This window comes from Elephas maximus, chromosome 2, assembly GCF_024166365.1.
Source record: "Elephas maximus indicus isolate mEleMax1 chromosome 2, mEleMax1 primary haplotype, whole genome shotgun sequence".
NCBI lineage: Eukaryota > Metazoa > Chordata > Mammalia > Proboscidea > Elephantidae > Elephas > Elephas maximus.
In genome coordinates, this window is record NC_064820.1 from 191733018 (window position 1) to 191752126 (window position 19109).

General features: G+C 50.7%; 1 protein-coding gene and 1 long non-coding RNA gene across 2 annotated transcripts in view; one reads left to right on the plus strand and one right to left on the minus strand.

The window, feature by feature from the left end:
• NEURL1B (neuralized E3 ubiquitin protein ligase 1B) overlaps positions 1–9545 on the plus strand; it is a 50548-nt gene extending 41003 nt beyond the window's left edge. Inside the window, exons 3-5 of the mRNA XM_049874328.1 lie at positions 1589–2308; positions 2992–3117; positions 3707–9545. Coding sequence (XP_049730285.1) covers positions 1589–2308; positions 2992–3117; positions 3707–3951 — 1091 coding nt within the window. The 3' untranslated portion in view covers positions 3952–9545. The remainder of the gene's footprint in view (positions 1–1588; positions 2309–2991; positions 3118–3706) is intronic.
• A 3030-nt stretch (positions 9546–12575) lies between these two features.
• Positions 12576–18542, minus strand: LOC126070292 (uncharacterized). The gene is made up of 3 exons (XR_007516182.1): positions 18479–18542; positions 17070–17223; positions 12576–12902 (listed from the first exon to the last, which is right to left on the minus strand). It is a non-coding gene; the product is annotated as an uncharacterized LOC126070292 (long non-coding RNA).
• Positions 18543–19109: the final 567 nt, after the last annotated feature.

A 19109-nucleotide genomic window follows, 5' to 3' on the forward strand; every position in this document is an offset into this window, starting at 1 on the left:
AGACACAAGGAAACTATTAGTCCAGAGGACTAACAGACCACATGAATCACAACCTCCTCCGGCCTGAGCCCAGAAGAACTAGATGGTGCCCAGACCACCGACGTCTCTGACAGGGATCGTCATAGAAGGTCCCAGACAAAGCAAGAGAAAAATGTAGAACAAAATTCAGATTTACAAATATATACATATATATTAAAAAACAGACTCATTGGTCTGACAAAGATCGGAGAAACCCCCAAGACTGTGGCCCCAGACACCCTGCCAACTCAGAACTGAAGCCACTCCCAAAGTCCACCTTTCAGCCAAAGATTAGACAGGCTTATAAAACAAACAATTACACACATGGTGAACGTGCTTCTTAGTTCAATCAAGAATATGAGACCAAACGGGCAACACCTGCCCAAAAGCAAAGACAAGAAGGCAGGAAGTGACAGGAAAACTGGGACAAATGGACATGGGGAATTCGTGGTGTAAAGGGAAAAGGGGAGAGTGCCGACATTGCAGGCATTGCAACCAATGTCACAAAACAACGTTTAGAGAATGAGTCTGTCTCTTGTAGAAACCTTCTTCAGTGTTGAATGAATACCGGCTGTGGCCCAGGCACTGTATTCTGTGCTGTGGACTCAGCAGGAAGACCTGCCCAGCCCCTGCCTTCTTTCTACCTAGTAGCTGTGTGACCTTAGGATGTTCCCTAACTGCCCTGTGCTTCAGCGCCCTCCTCTGCTTAATGGCCTATGATAATAATGCATACCTCACAGGGCCCTGTGAAGATTAAAGGAGCTAGCATGTAGGAGCTTAGGACAGTACCTACCTTATAAGAAGGCCATTAATACAAGGGTTTGCTCTTTCTTGGACCTTATGTTCTGGCTGGGGAGACAAATGGTAAAATGAAAGCATGAAAATCTCTGAGGGAAAGAGCAAGGGGAGGTGGAAAAAAGGAAGGCGGGAGGAAAGGAAGGAGGAGAGAAAATGAAGAACAGAGGAAAGAAGGATAAAAGAAGGAAGGAGGAGGGAGAGAGAAAGCCTTACCTGCCCATCCTAATAAGGGTATGTCAGTATCTGCCCATCCTAATAAGAGTATGTCAAAGTAAACCAAACAAAAAAAAAAAAATTTTTTTTTTTTTTTTTTTTTTATAATCCAGTTCTGAGTAGCTGTGGTTCATTAAGGAGTCCCTGGGTGGCTCACAGGGTCGCTATGAGTCGGAATTGACTGGATGGCAATGGGTTTGGTTTTGGGGGGTTGTTCAAATGGTGACAACTATGCTCCACCCAAGAGGCTCCTCGGAAGGACGGCCTGACAGTCTACTTCCAAAAACTCACAGCCACTGAAAACCAGTTCTACTCTGAAACCCACGGGGTCTCCATGAGTCAGAACTGGCCTGAAGGCTACTGGTTTGCTGTTTTTGTTGTTATTGTTGTGGCTCATTAAAACAAGTACATAAATGAACCAAATAAGAGTAAGGGGTTAGAGTGGGAGTGGGGCTGCTTCCGGGAGGATAGGTCCAGACCACAGAGCAATGTTGGCAGGTGGGGTGGGGGTGCCCAGTCACCTGCATTCCTCATGCCAGTCTCTCTTCTGTCCCCACAGAGAGCGCCTTCGCCGACACGCTGACACCGGCGCGCCTCAGCCAGGCCCGGTTCAGCGCCTGCCTGCCGCCCAGCAGCCACGACGCGGCCAACTTCGACAACAACGAGCTCGAGAACAACCAGGTGGTGGCCAAGCTGGGACACCTGGCCCTGGGCCGCGCCCTGGGCCCGCCGCCTGCCGACGCCGCGGCCGCCGCCATCCCGTGCGGGCCCCGCGACCGCCCGCGTCCCGCGTCGTCGCCCGCGCTGCTGGAGGCCGACCTGCGCTTCCACACGACGCGCGGCCCCGACGTGAGCCTGTCCGCCGACCGCAAAGTGGCCTGCGCTCCGCGGCCCGAGGGGGGCCGCACGCTCGTCTTCTCCGAGCGCCCGCTGCGGCCCGGCGAGAGCCTCTTCGTGGAGGTGGGCCGCCTGGGGCTGGCGGCGCCCGGCGCGCTGGCCTTCGGTATCACGTCGTGCGACCCGGGCGCGCTCCGGCCCACCGAGCTGCCAGCCGACCCCGACGCGCTGCTCGACCGCAAGGAGTACTGGGTGGTGGCGCGCGCCGGGCCCGTGCCCAGCGGCGGCGATGCGCTCAGCTTCACGCTGCAGCCCGGCGGCGATGTGCTCCTGGGCATCAACGGGCGCCCGCGTGGCCGCCTGCTGTGCGTCGACACCACGCAAGCGCTCTGGGCCTTCTTCGCTGTGCGCGGTGGCGCTGCTGGCCAGCTGCGCCTCCTAGGTGAGTGCCCGCCGCACCCCCAGGCGCGAGGCCCACCCCTGGAGTCCTCCTTTTCCCTTCCAGGGAACTTAGGCCACTGTTAGTTAGCTGCACCACTGAACCTCAGCCAGCAGTCACCAAACTTGAATGGGCATCAGAATGACCCGGGGGTTCATTAAGGCACAAGATTGCTGGGCTCCACCCGAGTTTTCTGATTCAGTGGGACCCGAGAACGGGCACTTCCAACAGGTGCCCAGGTGATACTGATGTTGCTGGTGCCTGGACCATGTGTTGTAAACCCCTGACCTAAGTAGCCTGTTAGTCTCAGGGCCTGGCAGGCTTTATGCAGTCGACAAATGGTCAGTGCCATTTTTATTTCCAGTGTTACATTTCTTTCTCTGAACCAGCACTGAGGTCAAGGGGTAGAAGTTCTTCTTGGCCCGCCCTGGATTGTGTGAGTCAAGGTGGAGTAGTGCCCTCAAAGAAAATGTCAGTGCCATTTCTGAAATAAGCGGGAATGGATTCTGGGCAGGCAAAAAACAGATGTCCACCCCACACAGATCTCATCAGTTCTTAGCAGAGCTCTGAGGTAGCACCTGCACTTCTAGACAGGTGGGGAATGAGGCACAAAGCAATGGAGATACAGGGAATAGCAAAAGAGGTCCAACCTAGCATGCCCCTGATGGATCCCCTTTGGGTCACAGGCACCCTGCAGTCCAGCCCTGCAACCACGTCTCCGTCAGGATCCCTCAGCGGATCCCAGGACGACAGCGATTCTGATATGGCCTTCAGTGTCAACCAGTCCTCCTCGGCATCTGAGTCATCCCTGGGTAAGGGAATGCACACCCTGAAGGGAAGGCAAGGGTTGGCACCGGCCTGGCTCCCTTGGCTATGCCAGCCGGCCTCCCAGGGCTAAAGTAGGGTGGCCACCTTTCTCCCTGCATCCTCTCCTACCCTCAGCTGTATGTTCACCTGGAGGGAGGAAAAACATCTAGATATAGCATCTCAAAGGTTGACAAGGGTGGCGTTTTTTATCTGGATGCTTGCGGGTAGGCGCAGTGGTTAAAGCGCTTGATTGCTAACCAAAGCCTCAGGTTCAAACCTACCAGCCGCTCTGTGGGAGAAAGATGTGGCAGTCTGCTTCTGAAAAGATTTGCCCCCTTGGAACCCCTATGGGGAAATTCTACCCTGTCCTATAGGATCACTATGAGTCGGAATCAACTCCACGGCACTGGGCTTATGGGGGGGTGGCGGGGGGGGGGACAAGGAGAGAGGCAAAACCAAGAAGAAAAACAAAATTGAGAGCTCCCCAAATTGTCTCCCACGGGTTCCACCATAGAAACTCTGCATTCTTGGGGTTGCCCAGCTGAGCCCATCTGAGAACATTATTCAGACACATCCTGTTCTCCCTCCCTGCAGTGACAGCCCCCAGCTCCCCGCTGAGCCCCCCAGTGTCACCAGTATTCTCCCCACCGGAGCCAGCAGGCAGCAAGAGCGGTGAGTGCACGGTCTGCTTCGACGGCGACGTGGACACGGTTATCTACACGTGTGGACACATGTGCCTGTGCCACAGCTGTGGCCTGCGGCTCAAGAGGCAGGCCCGGGCCTGCTGCCCCATCTGCCGGCGGCCCATCAAGGACGTCATTAAGATCTATAGGCCGTAGCCTGACCCACCAATGGGTCTTGGCCGCAGCAAGGTCACCTTTCTGAAAGCCCCCAGGCCGGGCAACCACCATGACCGCCAGGGAGTCCAAGGGCAGTGGCCATCTCGTCTGCCACTCCCCAGTGGAGGGCAGGGCCTGATAGTTGTGGAGATGAGGCCCCAGTGGTCTGAGCCCAGGCAAGGGCTCAAAGTGCTTTGCCCCCAAAAGGCCATCCCAAGAGTGAGCTCAGAAACTGCCTGGCGAATCACCCTACCCGTTGGTGACTTTTCAGCAGGGAAACAGCGTCTTCTGTCTGTGCAATGCTTTTTCTGGGGTTGGTTGGAGTGTATGTGAGGGGGAGGGAGGGAGACAGAAAAAATGAGAGAAATAGAGAATGTGGGAGTGAGAGAATGATTGTGTGAGAGAACACAGAAGTATTTCATACAGGGATCCTGGCTGCAGGAGGCTATCTAACACTGAGGTATGTGCAATCTAGAGCCCAGGTGTTAGCATGACTAGAAATTGTTCACTTTCCGGGGATGTGACGTAGCTGGTTTTGAATGTACGAAGCCTGAACCTAAATAGAACTCCCTTGGCCGGTATAGAAAAGGAACACTCAAATTTTCTAAGAGGAGGAAAAAATAACTCATTGTTTACAGCTCCAAAGCGGCAACTCCTTGGGGGGAAGGTGGGTGGGGAACATAAAAGAACAACTTGCTTTTTTAGTTTCTTACTCAGTCTTTGAGAGGAATTTTGACAAAAGCCTTGGGGTCCAGAACTCTGGGCTGTGTCATTGTCCCTGGAAGTTTTCTTACCCCCAGACAGCCTAACAATAAGCACATTGCACCTTGACCCAGACTCTTAGAAGCTTTTTGTCTCCTGAGTCTTTGTGACACCCTTGCCCTCTCGAGGAGAAGACAAGCAGCAGGTTCTCTTTTCCTGGGGAGGGAAAGAATCCTGGAGGCAAGTGACTCACCTGAAGTTGGAAAGGCCACTCCACAGTGCAGAGAAGTCTCTGCATTTCCCGTTGTAACCACCGGGCCTGGCATTAACCAGGGGCTGTGGGCATTCCCAGGCAACCTGCCAGGAGGTAGCAGAGGAACCAGGGCTCTTGCCTGGGCCATGGAACTGGGCTCTGTTCTGATTCTCAGCTTACCTGCTCCTGCTGATTACTAAGGTGTTCACTGATAGTTACAATGTTAACTACTGATTGGTGCCAGTACCAGTTGCCGTCGAGTCGGTTCCAACTCATGGCAATTCCATGTGTGTCATAGTAGAACTGTGTTCCATATGGTTTTCAATGGCTGATTTGGCACCTCTGGGTGGACTCGAACTGCCATCCTTTGGGTTAGCAGCTTGGTGTGTTAACCACTTTGGAGTCCCACCCAGGGATTCCAGTAATTGAGACAGTAACTGAAAATGCTGACATTGTGATTTTCCCCCTCCCCATTTCCTGGTACTCAGACTCCTGGAACACACCTGGGCTGATGGGCTGCACAGGCCAGCTCTCCCTTCCCCCTAGTTCTGGTTCTCTCTCTGCCCTGTCTTGTGCTGGACCCTTAGGGAAGTCCCATTGCCTGTTTCTCAGTTCCCATCCTGTCAACGAGGGAGCCTAAAACCACTTCAAGAGCTCTTGGGAGGATCACCACGGCATCCTAAAGAGCCTGAGACACCTTGCAAAGAGCAGGTATCATTTTTATTACAATTCCCAACCTGTTCATCTGCTGAGGGAGGCTGGAGAGAAGAGAGCATTTGGAGGTTTATGCAACCATTGCTGCGTGCCAGAGCCAGGCCAGGAGCTCATCAGACCAAGTTCAGTAAAGCCAGCTGATGCCTGAGGTCTGAGGCCAACCATTTCTTCTCTGGCTGAGTACCGATGGTTTTCTGAGTCCATCTCGGCCTAGAAACCCCACTCTTGCCCCTGCAAGAACCCGTAATTAAAAAAAAAAAAAGTTGCCGTTGAGTCAACTCCAACTCATGGTGACCCCATGTGGGTCAGAGTAGAACTGTACTCCATAGGGTTTTCAATGGCTGATTTTTCAGGAGTAGATCACTAGGTCTTTTTTCTGAAGTGCCTCTGGGTGGACTTGAACCTCCAGCCTTTCGGTTAGTAGCCAAGTGCGCTGTCTATACCACCCGGGAACCTTATTGGTTGCTCTTACCTTGTGAATTTGGGGGACGTGCTCACATTTTAATTTTGCAGCAGAATCTTTTGAGGAGCTTTGGAGCCCCCAAGATAAGAGTTTGAGAGTATTAGGTGGCCCTCAATGCCCAGCTGACTTTGGTCAGCTGGAGCCTTACCTTCCCCCATGGCTGAGTGTGGGCAGAGCCACAAACGGGCCTCATACAGGCCTTGTGTGAGAGGCCTTGGCTTTGCCACCCCAAGACTTTGGTTCTCCAGGCAGCAGGCCCTCTGCCTGGATCGAGCCATGGTCGCAATGCTCCAGTGGTCTCAGCAGTCTGGGGGAGCTGCTTCTCTCTCTCACCACTTGCCCTTCCTGGTGGTCCTCTTGGGTTCCTGGCTGGGTCATATACAACTACCCACCACTGCATATACAACTAACACCAGGAAACCAGTGAGTGAGGGCCTAGGGGAGACCAGGCCGTGCCCCTGGCGAACTATTAGCTGGGAAGAAAGGAGCCAGTGGCCTGTTTAACCTGCTCTACAGCCTCTATAAATAGCATCCCTGTTTCCAAGAGCAGTTTAAGGGGTGTTTATCTTCTAAAAACCAGACATTTCCTGATGCTCTGAACTGATTTATTCAATGCTAGGCAGGAGATGCTCACACCCCTCCCTGTTCTGTTTTGTAAAGGGAGTAGGAGAAAGGAAAGGGAACCACTTTTTAAAATTTTTGCATGTATTGTGTGTCTAGGCACTGGGCTAAGAGGGATCGCCACGCATTCATCCTGGGAGTCAGGTCTTTTTGCCACACTGAGGCGTATCTAAGGCACCGTCGATTGTAAAACACACAATTCTATGTGCCACAAAGGGAATAAGGCCGATGTTAACTGTAACAGGCCACAACTCTGTAACTCATTCCGATCAGAGGTGTTAAAATGCTATGGAACCCCAGAAAACCAAACCTGTCGTCATTGAGTCGATTCCGACTCACAGCGAGCCTACAATGAGTGAAATATGGTATTGCCCTCACTTGGCAGATGAGTGAACTGAGATCTTTCAAGTGGAGTGGCTTACTAGGGTCACACAGCAGAAAGCATCAGGGCCGGGGTTCAAACCAGGAACGTCTGGTGCCAAGTCCCAGCTCTCCGCCGCCTGGGTGGCACAACCAGTTAAGCGCTTGGCTACTAGCCGAAAGGTTGGCAGTTTGAACCCACCCAGAGGTGCCCTTGAAAGACAGGCCTGGCAATCTACTTCTGAAAGGTCACAGCCTTGAAAACTCTATGGAGCGCTTCTACTCTGCACACATGGGGTCACTATGAGTCAAAGTAAATTCGATGGCAACCAACCACCACCACCACTACCTGGCTCCATGTCCCAGGACGCCTGAGGCTGCCCAAGTTGTCTTCTTTAAAACGCACCTGGGCAGCCCCTCTTGGAGAGAGACTGGGCACCTGCGCTTGCGCGGAGGGAGTTAGAAAAGAGAACCAGGGTTCAAGCCACAGAACCTGGCCCCTCTGCTGCGCACACCCTGGAAGGAACCAGAGTCCTTTCTTTCAGGCTCATCTACCACGGCCCGCTTCCCATGGAGCTGAGCTACGAGGTCCATACTCCAACCCCAGGGCCTTCTCCTGTCCCGTGAGGTGTCCCTGTCCCCCCACCCCTTCAGCAGGGCCCAGCCACTGAGCGCTGCCTCACGGGACCCAGCCTCCTGTTGTGTGGGTTCACTGCTCTGTGTGTGTGCCCTTCTGTGCCACCACAGCTAGGCCTCCAGGGGTAGCACAGGGGAAATCAGAAGACACCCCCTTTACTTGTAGCCTGTGCATTTTGAACCTCTAGAGAAGTGGCTGTTTTCAAGGCAAAACAAGCTCCTTTTTCTAGAACACACCCAGGGCAGAGTGTCTGCTGGGCTTTCACCACTTAGGGGCCCCTGCTTCCCCACCCTGAATGCAACAACACTTTTCAGTCATTCAGCTCCCACCAGTCAGCCTGTGTGGTGTTCTGAACACAGAATTGGAAACCAGCACTGAAGGTGAAGCCCTCAAGGAGCCCAGGGTCCAGATGATGGGGAGGGGAGACTAAACTTGTATCTTATCCCTCCTCTGTGTCTCTGTGTCAGGCCCTGTGCTAGCACCTAGTAGGTACTCACTGAAGATTTGCTGAACTAGAAATCAAGATGCGAACGGCCAAGGGTTTAATAAACAGCTCCACAAACACACACACATATTAACGTCATTCAACAAACGTTTGCTGAGTGCCTACTAGGGGCAGGGTGCTGGGAGGGTGTAGCGGAGAGGACGGTGCTCCAGCCCAGATGTTAGGTGTGGTGACATTAAGAGTGCTGAGATATTTGGGGCAGAATCCACTGAGCTTTGTGGCCTCGGGGTGCATCTGTATGAGTGCCTGGGGACTGCTCTTCTGACCTAGAACCTGCGTGCTTGAAAAGCCTCCTCTGCATTAGATATGCCGGGCCCCTTGCAGCTCAGTAAGCCACGGCCAAAAAGGTCTTAGGCAGAATCCCCAAAGGCCCCACCGGTTGGTGATCACAGGCACACCATGCTAGGGAGGCGAGGTGGGCGATGGGTCCATGTCTGCTTTGAGGCCCTGGGACTGGTTGCTGGAGATCAGTCCCCAAAGCCAGGAGAACACAGACGAAACTCCAGGTGCGAACGAGGTGGTGCAGAGTCTTGGAGAATGGGAGGTAGTAAACTCCCACGGCAGATTCTGTCTCTGCCCTAGTTCCGGCAGGGGACACTGGCTCAGGAACTCCTGGCCTCCTGGCATTTCTTGGTATTTAATTGTCTCGCTGTCTTTTCCAAGTCCCTAATGAAATGACTCATACAACAATCTGTCTGTGCCTTATGAAAGTGTCTGTGCACTTTTTATCCTTTTTAAAAGCAACTTTAAAATGTTTAAGTGGGTGGGGGACTGACTGACATCCATGGTAGTTTTCTAGCGATCCGTGATAATCACTGAAACCTTTTTTGCATTATGTTTTTGAGGTTGGAGTGATGACGTGTATGTTCCCCCCCCCGCCCCATCCCCCACTACCTGTGTACAGACCTTTTGAAAAAATGTCTCTGGCTCTTATTTTTCTGATTCAGTACTGTGACTGACCTCTACAATACAGCCTAACCTTTGGGGATTTATAATAAAGGTTTTAAGAAAGGGGGAGTGGGTTGGGAAGGGTTTGCACTGGCCCTGTGTGTTGTGCTTTTGTGTGTTTTGATTTTCGTGTGTTTTTATGTTTTATATTAATATAATTTTTTGTTTGAAAAACAAATACAACTTTGGCTTGTTTTAAAAAAGTCTCTTCAGAACTCAGTTTTTAAAAAGCACAGTCCCATATACTGTTGGGACATGGAGACAAGGGACACAAAGCATTACCAGTCTTGAGGGAACAATTTGCAAAATGCCTATAGAGCCTTGAAAACTTTTGACCCTTTTGCCAAGCAATTCATTTCTGCAAAAATATTGCCAGGAAATAATTATAATCAAGGATAAGCCCTATGTATAAAGATATTCTTTGCAACATCTTTTATAACAATAAAAAATTTTAAACAACTCAAATGTCCAACAACCTGAAGTACTGGCCAGAACTCTTCCTTAGAAGTAACAGAAACCCAGCTTGGACTGGCTTGAGGGGATTACACAGCTCAGGTGACTGAAAATTCCAGTAGCAGAAACCACATCAGGCACAACTAGATCCAGAATCTAAAATGCTGCCTCAAGACCTGATCCCCGTCCCCTCTTGCTCTACCCTTGTTTATATGGCCCCATTCCCAGGCAGGATTGCAAGATGGCAGCCAAGAGCTCGAGCTACCGCCTGCGTTTGAGCAAGCCCAGTGAATTTACTCTGAGTGGACCAACTGAGATCATGTGTTACTTCCTAAGCCAATCGCTGAGGCTTGGAAGCTACATGGCTCTGATTGGTCAGTTCCAGGAGCTACATGGCTCTGATTGGTCAAACCCAGAATATATACTGGCCTTTACAAGTAACTGCCCTTCCGAATTCCTTCGAGTAAGAGTGGGGAAATCTCAATCCAGGGAAAAATGGATGCTGGGTAGGCAAAAACACAGAAGTCTCTTTAGGGATAAACCATGATACAGAATGGTATGGCTAATCGCTTGGGTTAATCAACTGCCTAGGCCTCACCAAGACACTGGGTAAGACACTTTTTTGTGCCTCAGTTTCTGCATCTGCAAAGCAAGAATAATAATAACAGTGCCTGGCTTTAAGATGAGGGTGAGCACTGAGATCATGCTGGTGATGTGCTAGGTACAGCATCTGGCGTTCAGAAGTAAGCAACAATTGTTACAAGAGTTTATAAGGCAGAAACGTGTTTGTGTTAAAATATGGTAGGAAAACCAAGATATAAAATTGCACATACACCCCAACGTCAAGAAAGCTAAATTAAAAAAACAAAGAAACCAAAACCCTACCAGGCATTGGAAAGACAGCAGAAAAGAAGCAAAATGTCTCTGAGGGCTGTATCTGGGGAATGGCATTATTGATGGTGACCTTTTTCCTGTATTTTCCAAATTTTCTTCAATGGGCAAGTGCTACTTTTAATTTCAACTTGTTATGGCGAAGGGGGGAATTATCCCCCTACCCTGCAAAAAACAAAGAAAACAGCTGGCCCTTGCTGGAATTTGTCAGGAATTCCCAGGCAGATTGTGAGTTTAAGATCCAGATTTAGTCATGGTGGAGATAAGGGCCTGTACGTTTCTAGCCTGACCCAGCCCATGGTATTTTCAGTCACCTCATATGCATGTGAAAGTTAGACAATGAATAAGGAAGATCAAAGAATTGACACCTTTGAATTATGGTCCTGTCAAAGAATATTGAATATACTATGGACTGCCAGAAGAATGAACAAATTTGTCACAGAAGAAGTGCAGCCAGAATTCTCATTAGAAGCAAGGATGGCAAGATTTCGTCTCACATACTTTGGACATGTTATCAGGAGGGATCAGTCCCTGGAGAAGGACATCATGATTGATAAAGTAGAAGGTCAGTGAAAAAGAGGAAGACCCTCAATGAGATGGATTGACACAGTGGCTGCAACAATGGGCTCAAGCATAGCAACGATTGTGAGGTTGGTGTAGGACCAACTAGTGTTTCATTTTGTTGTACGCAGTGTCTCCGTGAGTCGGAACCAACTCAATGACACCTAACAAGTTTCTAGCAAGGCTTAGGCAGGCTGAATACTTTGGGCTTCCTCCAAGCAAAGCTTCAGGGCCCAGATTTCTAGGGTGGATCTTTGCAGTGGTATCAGGAGGGGAGGGGGGAAGAGGGAAAGTGAAGGAGCTGCCAAGGCCTGCTCCTTGCCCCTGGTTGGAACAGCCTGTCTTGGTGACACTGAGTTTTAAGAACTTTGGGGTAAGGGAAACGAACCAGCATTTATTAAGCAGCAGAAATGGTGATTTTTACCCATTCTCTCAATGGATCTTCATGACAGTGTTTGTCTCCTTTGACAGTCAAAGGAACCAAGGTCCCTCCAAGGTACGATTGCACCCCAGGTGTACTTGCTCCGGAGTTAAGGCAAAATCCTCAAAGTCTTTTATAGGCACTGAGACTTTCCTCAGTGTCAGTTATGGCCAGAACCAGGCTTCTTTCTTCCACCTTGGGTGTCTTTACCACAATACCACCCACTTTTAATAATCCAGGGGACATTGGTCCTGGGGGCACAGTGCTTAATAACTCAGCTGCTAACCAAAAGGTCACATCTTCAGCTACTCCTTGGAAACCCTATGGGGCAGTTCTACTTTGTCCTGTAGGGTCACTATGTGTTGGAATGGACTCGACGACAACAGGTGTGTTTTTTGCTTTTATTTGATAATCAATGGAGCCCTGGTGGCACGGTGGTTAAGCACTTGGTTGCTAACCAAAAGGTCAGCAGTCTGAACCCATCAGCTGCACCGCAGATGAAAAGACCTGGCAATTTGCTCCTGTAAAGATTACAGTCTTGGAAACTCTATGGGGCAGTTCTAGCCTGTCCTATATAGAGTCCCTATGAGTCAGAATGGACTCGATAGCACACAAGAATAACATCCGGTAGCTGAGACTTTTTAAAATATATTAATATAAAGAACATATTAATATAGGCTCTTTCAGTTGTAAAAAACTAAAGCCTAACTCAAGCAAAACCCAATTTAAGAACAAAAGGGGAGGAGGAGATTTATTGACTCACACAACTGAATAGATATATCAGTTCCAACTTTAGGAATGGCTGGATCCAGGTGTTCACATGATGTCATCAGCCATCTGCCCCTGTCTCTCAGTTCTGCTTTCCTCTGGGTTGATGTCACTCTCAGGCAGGCTCTCCCTTTGTGGTAACCAAGATGGCTTCCAGTGACTCCAACTTAGCAACCCTTAAAAAAAGTTGACGTTCTGGGCTATCTTTTCTTTGAAACTTTGGACCTTAACCATTGTCTGTGATATGCTCATATGTGGTATATATCCCAGTATGACATGTCCCTTGCCCTCAAGAACTACCCAATCTGCAGGGTGTCTTAGGCTGGGTTCTCTGGAGAAGCAAAACCAGTAAAGCATATAAATATGCATATATAGAGAGAGATTTATACCAAGGAAATGGATTACGTGGTTGTACAGGTTGTAATGTCCCAAGGCCATGGGCCAGGAGAGAGGCTTCTCCTGATTCACATAGCCACAGGGGCTGTTGAACCCAAGATCAGCAGTCCAGAGAGAAGGCTGTTGCTCACAGGATGTGCAGATCAACGAATCCCAAGATCAGCAGGCAAGACGGCAGGTAAGCTGCTAGCTCAAGTTCCAAGAACCACAGGTCAGACAAACAGGAGCCAGCTGCAAGATCCGGCACAGGCAAAAGCTCTGGCAAGGAGAGAAGGAAGAGTTAGGTGGTGTAGTTCAGAGAGATGAAGGCTGAGCGGGGTGGTGAGCTGCCACAGACCCTGCCTCACTGATAACCAACTCACAGCAGATCCCATCATGGGGGTGATCACATATCAAATCTCAACGGGGAAGTGATCACAACATTATACCACTGCCAAAACACTGAGAATTATGGCCCAGCCAAGTTGGCACACAGTCTTAACCATCACAGAGGGGAAGACAGATCTAGAAACAGGCATGTTTAGACCAGTGCAGTAATGAGGTTGTTGGGACAGACCAGATTCAGAGCATAAAGACTCCGGATCATTTAATGAGGTGTTCAGACACTTTCCCTGGCTGTTCACACTCTGTGCTCCCTGGCACATCAGACTTCTCCTAACACTTCAGCTATTGTGCCCTGAAGTCACCCTCTGTCTCCTGAAATGCAGGTAGCCTCACAGGAGTCTTGTCATAATATATATAACAGAGACTTCTCTTTCCCTCATTCCCTGAGTTCCTGCCCCCTTCCACCACCAAAAAAAAAAAACCTCCACAAAGGTAATAATAATAACAGACCGTTTAATGAGCACTTACTGTGTGCTACTGGAGCCCTGGTGGCGCAGTGGTTAAGAGCTTGGCTGCTGACCTAAAAGGTCGGCAGTTTGAATCCAGCAGCCGCCCCTTGGAAACCCTACGGGGCAGTTCTACTCTCTCCTATAGGTCACTACAGTTGGAATCAACTCAATGGCAATGGAGTTTTTTTACGTGCTACTGCACCCCCAGGGCTCCTTACCATGTGATACAGTGCTACAAGTGGTTAAGCACTTGGCTGCTAACCAAAAGGTCAGCAGTTTGAACCCCCCAGCTGCCCCGAGGAAGATGTGGCAGTCTGCTTCCATAAAGATGTATATAGCCTTGGAAAGCCAATGGGCAGTTCTGCTCTGTCCCACAGGGTCACTATGAGTTAGAATCGACTCAACAGCAGCGGGTTTACTATGTGCCGAGGATGTCCATTACATCACTGTATCTTCATGATAGTCCATGTCCCACCATCACTTACATTTTACAGAAGAGAAAACCAAAGCTCAGAGAAATTAAGTAACTTTATCCCACTCCGTATGGTCTCTCAAAGGCAACAGGATTTCTTCTCTTTCTTTTTGTAATTGTTTCTCAGATTCTAGACTAGTGGTTTTCAAAGGCCAATGGGCCTGGGACATTCCCACCTGTGATTTCATGGGCCCCCACCTGTCGGATATGTGTCATCATGCCATTTTACAGAAAAGGGAAGCTCAGAGAGGGCAGTGACCTGCTCCAGACCACAAAACTAAGTGGATCAGGCTCTATCCACTGCATTACGGTTTGTCTGTGGTAAATCATTAAAAGAAGGAGGAGGCAGGCAGGTGGAGAGAAGAAGAAAGAAAGAGAGGGAGGGAGGGCGGAAGGGAGAAAAAGGGAGAGAGAGGGAGGGAGGAAGGAAGGAATGAAGGAAAGGAGGATGGAAGGAAGGAATGAAGGAAAGGAGGATGGAAGGAAGGAAGGGAGGGAGGGCAGAAGGGAGAAAGAAGAAAGGCAGGAGGGAGGGAGTGGGAAGGGGAGGGTAGGAGAAGGAAAGAAGCCAGCCAGACTCTGCACCTAGAAGGACAATGACAGAAAAGCTGTCACCTGGGTCCTTGCCTTACACAGTGTGCCTTCTTTCAATTCCAGGGACAGAGAATCTTTGCTTCTCCCTTCAGGCTCGACTATTCTGGCTCTTCGAAGCTGGTTTTGGCTTCAACACAGGGATACAGAAAACACAAGTATCTCAGGCATCAGCTGTAGGTACAGAGCCTGGTCCTTGGCTGTTAAACACACCCAGGGGAGGCTTCCAGAAGCCCAGTCCCCTTTCCTCAGCCTCCTCCTCTCCCCTCTCCAGGCCCTGGCCTGCCCAGGCCTAAACCTTTCTCCCCAGACTGAGCACCTCAGACTCTTCTCTCCTGCTTCTCCCCGGCTACCCCAGGAAAGGCCTCAGCCACCCCCCTAGGAAAGCAGAGAGCCTGCTGAGGAGTTGGCCAGACAGGCCTGTGTTCACATCCACTCTCAGCCCCCAACAAGCAGGGGGACTCGGTCTCCACAAGGGGCCTCCTAGGGGTGTCTTTCATATCGAGGTGTGTGTCAGTGATGCCCCTGGAGTTGTGCAATGTGAGGGGGTGCCTTTCTGAGCCTCACTTTCCTCACCTCTAAGTGGGGACTGTAAGGCCCATTCCCACAGGAGGCATGAGGCTGGTCTCGCCAGTCAATCAGAGCAGATGTTTCCTAGATTGTCAGAGTCTAGAGTGGTGAATAAGCATTCTGGCTCAGGAAAGAGACAAACCTGAGGTCCAGGTCTGCCTTTGCTGTGTGATCTTGGGCAAGTTATTTACCTTCTCTGAGCCTCAGTTTCCAGATCTTTGCAGTAACAGGGGTGTCAGCTACCTCATAGAACTGTGTCAGGAAGTGACTGACATTTAGGTGCTGAGGAATGGTGGCTAGTGTCAGGGACAGTTATCCAATAGGCATGGTAAGCACCGTGCTTACCTTGCTTACCAGATCATCTGTAGTGAATGAACAATTTCACATATTTTCACCATATCAAATATTCTGCTTCTAGGTATGGCTGGCATCTGTCTCTCTCCTAACCCCATAGCACCTTCCTACATAATCAAAGCCTTTTTTCAAATTTACAGTCCCTGACTGGGATCAATTACCCAGTAAGCAAGGTAAATATGGGCTTACTTGTGTGTATTTACTAATCTGTAGTGACCAAATTCACTGCTGATTAGGATGTAATCACAAGCCCGTGCTCACCTTGCTTACTGGGTAATCTGCCCCTAGTTAGTGTTATTACTGGTATTCTAGGCCTGCTACACCACCGCCCCTCTCAGCCCCCATCCTCCCCCCTCCCAGCTGTCTTCCCACAGCCCCTGGGCCTCCCTTCATCAAAGCCCTGTTCCATGAGGTGCACCTCCCCCCAACCCCACACCAGTGAGGGGCATCTGCAGGTGACACTGTGTCTATCTCTCCTGCTCTCAGCATGGGGGCCACCAAACAGGAGAACCTCGGTATTTATATGTTACCTCCCCCACCCCCACGGCACCCCCACCCAGTGTGGAATTTCTGGCATTAACACACCTCCTTCCCTCAAAGAATGAAAACCAGTGGTGAGAAGTTGGGGGGCTCGTAGGGCCTCTGCCCCACTCCTTGCTTGCTTTGGCTCCCCATCAAGAATGCTGGCTAAGGCCTGGGAGACCAAATGACCTCAGACTCCAGAGGGAAAGCCACACTTCTGCTCAACTCATAGGGCAGCCCTACATTCCAGGAGGGTCGTGGGAAGAGCCAGGCCTTCCCTTCAGAGAGAGGACCCGCCTGCGACCTCACCGCTCACCCATGCCCACCTCAAGACTGCACTCCGTAGGGGACACACCCTGCCACGGAGGGAAGGAGATGGGGTATGAGGGAAGATTCCCATTGCCAACACAGGACAGAAACGTCAGGAAGTTCCCTATGAGAAGTATCTGGTGTTCCCCGCCCATCCCAGTTTTCCATGCTAGCTGCCTCACTTCTCCCTTTTCTCCGGCCACCTCCACCCCAAAAAGGACCCACTCCATTATTCTGAGCAATCCTAGTCTCCCTTCAGCCTCTGTCCCCTCTGTCCCCAGCCCAGTCTAGATCCCACTCCGGGGCCATCCCTCTGGGCCCTGACCTTCCTCGGGTTATTCCCAGCTGGAGTTGTTACTAACAGAGGCCCTGGGACCTGAGGTGGAGGCTTCCCTGAGAGGGTCACACAAGAGATGGGTCCTGTGGGGTGAATAGGAGTCAGCCGGCAGAGGAAACAGGCCCCAGCACTCCAGGCAGAGAGGAGCTGCCTGAGCAGAGGCTGAGGGGCAACACTTTCGAGGAGCTCCCCAGAGCCGGGGCACGAGACATTTTCCTTCTGGTAAAACCAGCCTTCCTTAGTCCAAGATGTTCCCAGGACCCTCTGGCAGGCAGTTCCTGGGCAGGCTCCCTTCCACTGGGAGGGCTCCCCTAGCTCAGGAAAGGGCAAATGGGCAAAGGGTAGTGGAAGGGGAGTGGGAAAGCTGGGAGGCAGGATGGCCCTGTGTCATAGGGTGAGGGCCCCCAGCCCTGTGGGCCTCCCCTTCCGGTCCTCACCATAAGGCAGTGGACCCAGAAGTCCAAAGGTTGAGAGAAGGGGCTTTCCAGGCTCTTTGAGCTGGGAGGGGAGCAGGCAGGTTCTTTCCAGGAGATGGAGCAGCTCTGCCCTCTAGTGGCCTTATCCAGAAGTGGCGCAAACCTGAAACAAAAGCTGCAGGACAGAAAGTCACGGTCCAGCTCCTGGACCAGGGCCACGGCCCCTGGCCCGCCCCAGTAGATCTTTCGATGTCACCAGATTACCTGGGAAGCCAGTCCTCTGTGAATGGCCTCACCGGTCTGGGAAAGCTTGACTCTTTTGGAAGGAGGGCGTGTTAGGGTGAGACTGGGGCTGGGCTCAAAGCTGAGGCAGGCGTGAGGGGTAGGACTAGGGCCAAGGCAGGCTCCTTTCCCAGACCCTGTAGTTCTGGGAGGATGGCACATGGAGGTGATAATTCCTCCCTCTGGGCCCCACCTTGGGCCACGGATCTGACCAGCTCCGTTTAACCAAAGCATCAGACCTTCGCAGGGGGCACAAACGGCGAGGGCATGGGCTTTGGGGTTAGACTTGGGCTTTGCCATTTTCCCGGCTGTGTGGCTTTAGACCAGTGACATTACTCGTGCTCAGTTTCCTCATCTGTGAAATGGGGAGAAGAACACCACCCTCACAAAATGGTCTTGAGGCTTAAAGTAAGGGAAGTGATAGAATAGGCGACACTCTCTTATGTGTTTTCTGGCATGTACATTTCAGAAAATATGTTTGAAAGTTAGAGAGTGAATGTTCATATTCTGTGGTTGTTGGGAGCAGAATGGGTGGAGTTCCCAAAGAGCTACAGAAAATAGTAAAAGCTTTCACTGCATCTCACTGATCCTGGCCATGTATTTCCAGCATTTGATACACGTTCTAATTTCAGTGGTATTCTTTTCCTTCTCAATTTGGTCCATAGCCCACTGATTCAAGCCCACAGCTCCCTGGTGATCCCCATCCTTGTCCCAACTTCATGGGACCCGGAAGCCTGCACTTACTGCCAGCACCAGCACTTCTGCTTTTCTGCTTCCCAGACCCTGCAGCCCTGGGAGGGTGGGACGTGGAATGATGGTTCCTAACTCTGGTCGCCATTTTGGGCCACTGATATGATCAGCTCAGTTTAACCCACCATGTCTGACCCTGTGCCAGGCCCATTGGAATCAAACAAGTGGGGGAAATACCATTGGGGAAACCAAACTCTCACATATAAACAGGAAAGACAACGCTGCTCAAACTGCATCTTTGGCTCTTGAGGTATGTGTCACCCAACTGGTGCAGGAAGTCTGACCTGGGTTTGTGACAGGCTATGCAGCAGCGTGATAGAATCAACCATCTTTCAGGTGAAAGGGGCAGAAACCCAGCACGACACACCTGTATTGGGGTAGAGATGGAGGGTACTTACCGGTTGGTGTGAAGCTGAAAAGCCCATGAGTAGGGTTGGGTGGGAGTCCCTGAGTGGTCCAAATGATGAACAAGCTTGGCTGCTAACCAAAAGGTTGGCCGTTTGAGTCTACCCAGAAGAGCTTCGGAAGAAAAACCTGGCAATCTACTTCTGAAAAAATCAGCTATTGAAAACCCTCTGGAGAACAGCTCTACTCTGACACAAATGGGTCCCAGGCATCCAAAGAGACTCCATGGCAACTGGTAAAGGGCTGGGTGAGGTTTGAACGATGACAGCTCCCTCCCACTTTCTCACCACCTGTGCACACGGTGGCCCTGAAGGATCTGGGCTCATACCTTCCCAACTTCAGGCTGCGTGCTTCTCTTGCCATCATTACTGCAAATGACCTAGGACTGAATGAAGCTCATTGGACTAATTTAGTTTTAGAAGAATATTCATGAGAAGCTGTTAAATGAAAAAGTTATAGAACCATATATACAGTACGATACCGTTAAAACATACACGAATACTTAGGCATGGAAATAAGGCTGGAAAGAAATACGCCAAAATGTTAAAAGTGGTTATCTTGGTGGAGGGGTGGTGATGGTGAATTAGAAATAGTTTGATTTTCTTCTTTTGCTTCTGTGTATGC